Source organism: Cajanus cajan, chromosome 5 (genome assembly GCF_000230855.2).
Source record: "Cajanus cajan strain Asha chromosome 5, NIPB_CcT2T_4, whole genome shotgun sequence".
NCBI lineage: Eukaryota > Viridiplantae > Streptophyta > Magnoliopsida > Fabales > Fabaceae > Cajanus > Cajanus cajan.
Genome location: NC_138521.1, coordinates 16,933,818 through 16,939,795, shown reverse-complemented (window position 1 = coordinate 16,939,795; position 5,978 = coordinate 16,933,818). Strand labels below are relative to the sequence as shown.

Sequence of the window (5,978 nt, the reverse complement as noted above, 5' to 3'; positions counted from 1 at the left end):
CGTAGGAGCTTCGTTTTGTTATGGATTAGTGAAGATGTATTATATTATCATAGGAATTAGATGAGTCCAACTAACTAAAAATATCAATGCAATATATGATAAAATTATCACATTATATCTATGTAACAAATAAATTGTTACAATAGAATAAAATAAATTATCATATTCCATCATATATATATTGACAATCAAAGAATCTTTAAATGTTTTTATTTTATTTATTTATTTTAACACCGAGAATCCCTAAAGGTTAATAAACTATTGGTTTGCATCTTATTAATATGTACTCAAAATATAATACGTACTTAAAAAATTAAAATACATTAAAATCATGTTACGTACTGATGTACTATTCTAAAATTAATAAAATAAAACCGTAACGAATACAAATAATATTTCAAGAAAAATTAAGTACATTAACTTTGTTATCAAATGAGATAAAACGTTAAACGAATTTGACTCGTTACTTTAATAAATAGTGTTTATATCTTAATTAAAATTTTAAATAATAATAATTTCAGTATAATATTTTTATTTCTCTGAAAAGATCAATAAAGATGGCAGTTTCGCAGTGCCATGTAACTCCAATTTGTTTGTCAGTTCAAAATAAAATATAAAGCAAGCATAAATAGTATCAAAGGCATAATCCAGTTTCTTCTGGGTGCTGTTGGACATTGCGAATGACTAGAAAACATTATAATGGAGATGACTCCCATGATGATAATACATCGAAGCCAATCCACTTTTTTAGAATCATGCTCTCTCACAACCTTTTGCAAGGAAAACTAGTAAGAATTTATGGTTCCTTTTTGAATATCATATTCTCTATTCACCTTACACATGCTGTCAGTCACCAAAATAAAGTTACATTAATTCTTAAAATTCATGGTTTTAAATCGTGGTTGTTATTTTGTCATGATACATGGTATTACGAGAAATTGTTGTCAATAGTCATAGTGATTTAAAAAATTTTGACGTTGCGGCCAAAATCAGTCTTGAGAATTGTTTTTCAAAACCTTACAATTAGTCAATTAGTGACTAAATTGTCATATGGATACAGTGAATTTTTTTGATGCATATAGTTAGAATTAAAATCTGTTAACAAATACTTCATATCATATATTTACTAATTTGGATCTGCACAACAGAGGATTCCAGCAAAGTTTGTGCGAAAATATGGAAAACACTTATCCAACACGGTGTTTCTTAAGCTTCCAAACGGTGCAGAATGGAGGGTCAATTTGGAGAAACGTGATGACAGTGTTTGGTTCCAAAAAGGTTGGAAAGAGTTTGTGGCGTATCACTCTCTAGCCCATGGGAACCTATTGGTTTTCAGATACGATGGAACACCCCATTTTCATGTACTCATTTGTGATATGAGTGCCACAGAAATAGAATACCCAGTTAGCAAACCAAATCACAAAAGGGCCAAAATTAGTAGCCAAGAAATTCAACCACGAAAGACACGGAGAACAAATAGAAAAGATGAAAAAAGTAATTCCAATTTGCAAGACGTTGTTGCCTTTGATCAAAAAGTCAAAAACCACAAAGGCAAGTTTCTTGAATCCTATTTCCTGATATATTTATTTGTCAGATTTCTAGCCATAGAATTAGAAGGGTATAAAGAATTTTGCTTTGTTTATGTTTAATAAATTTCCCCTCTCTTAGGTAAGACAAAAATTGAAGGGTCGTCCATTAGTAATTATGGAGAAGATGAAGCAGCTGGGATTACTTCCTTCACAGTGATAATGAAATCAAGCCACTTAATTAGAACAAGTATGGTATGTTCTCAAACCAAGTAATTATATAATCAGGTCGGCCTAACACATAATTAGATGTAAACAAATCTTAAAATTATATATATTTTTTAAGTTATTAATATTTTTTATAAAAAAATAAAAATATTTTAAGATGGATCTTAAAAAAAATAATTATATTTATATATCTTTTAAAGATAAACTTTTTAAAACAAAAGTTTTATTGACTTTATGTTTGACTCAGTCTTACATATAATGTCTCCTATCTCATTAACTAAAATCTGAGTGAGATGAAAAAAATTGCTTATCATGCAGTATCTTCCGAAGAACCCACTGAAGGGCTACATCAAATTTGGTGAACAATATGTAAAGCTTCTGGTTGAGAACAGATCATGGAGGGTTAAATTGAGCCATTATAAAAATAATTCAGGAAGTTATTTTACTACACAATGGCCAATTTTTGTGAGAGAAAACAATTTAAAAGAAGGAGATGCTTGCTTATTCCAACTCCTAAACAGTAGTGATGACGTGGTGATGAGGGTTTCTATTTCTAGATACTCGTCTCTTAAGGAATAAGAGGAAATAACCTAATGCTATCAAGTTTTTTTTTTTTTTTCTTTTATTGCTTTGAGTTTGAAAGCTTTAAGCAACATTGTTGGAAATGGTAACAGCAGTTGTTTTGTTTTAAATCACAACTTCACACGTTGTTTCTTTCTCCATATTACATCCATTAATTATTGTTAAATTAAGATAAACACATATAAATAATATTTTAATAGGTTAACTATGTCTTTTTCAACACTAATATAATCATATTTTTTTCCATTAAAATAATATCCTAAATACAATGAAATTTTTCATTTTGAATATTCTCTGCATCAAATGAAATGGAATTTTTAGCTAAGAAATAAGTTACCAATAATTACTTTCTCTTCCACTATAACAAATAATAATAATAATAAGTTAAATATGTTTTTAGTTTCTCAACTTTTGTTAATTATTATTTTAGTCTTTGAACAAATTTTTATTCTTAGACTTTGAACTTTTGCTGTTTTTTACTTTTAGTCTTTAAGCTTTTTATTTAGTAAACATTTTGGTCTCTAACATTAAAAAATTTTGCTCATGAAAACAAATTCAAGAACTTAAATCAAATAAAATTTATTCAAAAATTAAAATTAAAAATAGACAAAATATCATATACTAAAAACATATATAATAAAGTGGTCATACTATGTAGTCTTAACTGTTAGCTCAAGTAGCATTAGTTCCGGTAAAATATATATATATATATATCATGCTTTATAAACATTAAAAAAAATTCTAATTTCACTTTATTCAAAGCATGTTTTATCTCAAGTATTATACACCTGAATAAATCTTATATAATATATAGCTACAAATTATGGCCAAACCAATAATAAAATACCTATTCATATATGATAGTTATTGAAATTTTGATCTCCCATCTCAACTATCATTTAAGTAGATTCAATGTTGATAATGATGAATAAGGTCATAAGATCTAATACCGTACAACATGTAAATAAAGAAAATACAACTAATATAATTTACCATTCTTCACTAGATAATGTATTAAATGTTATATATAAGTGTACACAATTATACAAGTATATAAAACATAATTACATTCATCCAATAAAAGAAAATATATACATAGTATATGCAACTAGTTGATTACAACTATACACAAGAAGCTACTCTGCAAGTAGTTGTGCAAAACTCCCTCCAAGTCATCATCCGGATGACTATCAACGGAAAACATCTCAAACCTAATCTTATCCTACTCTCATACAAAGTATATATGATCATCATAGAGTAACACTGATGGAGGAAGCCCATGGGCCAAGGGCCCAACTACTAGGGCTATGGCAATGACGATACATGAGGAGAGGGCCCAAGCCCAAGGAAAGTCCATCTCTTTGTTTAGTTGGGCTTTGACTCAAGCCCAAGTAGATTAGGGTTAGTGTAGGATTGGGCCTTAGTGCCTTGTATTTCTTTTGGGCCTTGTATTCACGGCCATTTAGCTTAGGATTTTCATTTGAAGGTCATTTGAATTTAGGGTTATTTAGGTTGCATGTGTAGTTGCATTAGAATGTAATTAGATTCACATTTGGTGTGCAGTTCGGCCATGTGCAACACATGCACATGGTGTGATCCGAAATGCAACTCAAATGGAAGCCTAATGACATTCCAAATGACTTGCACATGGGTGATCCGGGTTTAGGCTCCAAAATTTGAATTTTGAATTCAAATTTTGGGCGCCTAAGGTTAAGTGAACCCTACCTTGGTTCCACTTAACCTTAGGCTAACCCATAGTTACCTTGACCTAATTTTCCCCTATAAATCCTTATGACCGAGCCTTGTAATTCACTTTGGATTAATTTGATGAGTTTTTCTCTCTTAGAACTCACTCTCTCCGAAGTCACCTTTCTCCTAAACTTTACCCTACTTGAGAGCTTCTCCTTGTAGAGCTAGGATCTCTTATTCTTCTCCAGACTTGGCTACATGCAAGCATAGGTCACATTGAAGCCTTTAGGAGTCTTCTTCCTTGATGTTCTTCCAAGGAATTCCGTGAGGCTTGAAGTGTTCTTGAGATTTACAAGAGGAATCTCATCAAGTGGTATCAAGAGCATTCGGTTCTTCAAGAGATAAGTCAATTCTCTTGTCTTTTGAAGTTTGGATCCATGACTATTTTCTTATTGTGTTCATCTTGTGTTCATCTTTGTTTTGAGTTTTTGTCATTGAGAGTTTAATATTTCCTAGATCTAATTTTTGTCTCAAAATTTGATGGATCTAGTATCATATGCTTGAATGATTCATTTATGCTTTTATGACAATATGCTTCCATGAATCATGCTCCATTCTCTTTTGCCTATTAGGAATTTTCTGCCTATTAGCTTTTTGATTTGTTTGAGTCATGATTCAAAATTTTATTCGGTCATAGCATGATTGAGTCCTTTTTTATTTTGAATCCATGTCTAGTAGTATTGTGTAGTTCTTTTTATGTTCATCTTTCCTAGCTATGCTTGTTGATTCGTTTTGAATTTTTGAATTTCATCTTGAAAACATTTTCTGGATTTGGCCGAGATCCATAGCCTTGGTATATGCTCATAAATTTTGTTTCACTTTGAGTTCTTAAACTACTACTAGATCATTAGTAGTTTTCTTAGAAAATTTAGGATTCCTATGCTAGAAAATGTCATAAAAAAATTTCCTCCTTATCCGTGAGTGTTTGATTTTTGTGTAACTTGTGTGTGCTGAAAATTTGTGTTTGTAGCTCAATTTTAAATTTGAATTTGGAGCCTAAAACCGTGCATGTGCTAATCAACCAAAACAAGCATCAAAAACATGTTGAATGTGCATTACATATTAACCTAATTTGGTTGTCATTTAGCATTCAAATTTGAATCCGGTTTTTAGTGCTTCCATTAAGTGAGACCGAGACTTGAGTTTTGCATATTGATTGAAAGAAAAAGGCAACTCCTAAGATAAAAATATATATATATATATAAAATAAAGATCAAAAGAAAATGCAAAAAAAATAAAGTGATTAAAAAAAATGCTAAACCTAATTTTCAAAAGAAAAAACCAATTAAGGAGTTTTTGTTACAAGAATTCTTCTCGGATTGATATTGCTTATTTTTACATCATATTTTCAGCTTACATATCTTGAGTGTTTTAGTTTTGTAAATCAAATTCTAGAACCTTTCTTAGGTCATTTCTTTCTTGTCCTAGCCATCTCTTGTTTTGGTCATCTATATTGTCTCTCCTACTCTACTCTTGTCTTCATTACTTCTCAAATTCTCTTTGTTGTTCTTTATCATTGTTTAAACTCAAGTGTGACCTATGTTTGACCTAGCCTATCTCCCTAGAAGCTAGTTCTACAAGGATCATCAAAAGAAGACTAAGAAAAGGAGGAGAAAAGGACATTGGTGGCTCTCGGATTTGGCTACCCAAAAATATACACCCTAAACACTTGGAGCTGGAAATTTTGGTGGCAGCTGGACTTGTCATCCATGGAGAACCTTTGAAGTTTCAAATTGATTTTGTAATTGAATTTTAAAAAAAAATAGAGTTTAGTGACGGATTTAGAGACCATAATTTTCTTACTAATTTGAATTTTTGTTGCAAAATTTGGTCACTAATCCCTCACTAACTCTTTGTGGCTGTTTTTAAGTTCTCTTCAAGCCACTTGTTGCT

General features: G+C 30.5%; 1 protein-coding gene across 1 annotated transcript; it reads left to right on the top strand.

The window, feature by feature from the left end:
- Positions 1-557: 557 nt before the first annotated feature.
- On the top strand, positions 558-2,116 carry LOC145957867 (B3 domain-containing protein At1g49475-like). The gene is made up of 4 exons (XM_083074291.1): positions 558-578; positions 1,149-1,551; positions 1,669-1,776; positions 2,073-2,116. The coding sequence occupies exons 1-4, from the start codon at positions 558-560 to the stop codon at positions 2,114-2,116; spliced, it is 576 nt and encodes a 191-aa protein (XP_082930417.1).
- Positions 2,117-5,978: the final 3,862 nt, after the last annotated feature.

Coding starts and splice junctions, on each gene's coding strand:
- LOC145957867 (XM_083074291.1), top strand. CDS start 558: ATGGCAGTTTCGCAGTGCCAT. Junction 579..1,148: donor TGGCAGTTTCGCAGTGCCAT/GTAACTCCAATT, acceptor TCTGCACAACAG/AGGATTCCAGCAAAGTTTGT. Junction 1,777..2,072: donor AAGCCACTTAATTAGAACAA/GTATGGTATGTT, acceptor CTTATCATGCAG/TATCTTCCGAAGAACCCACT.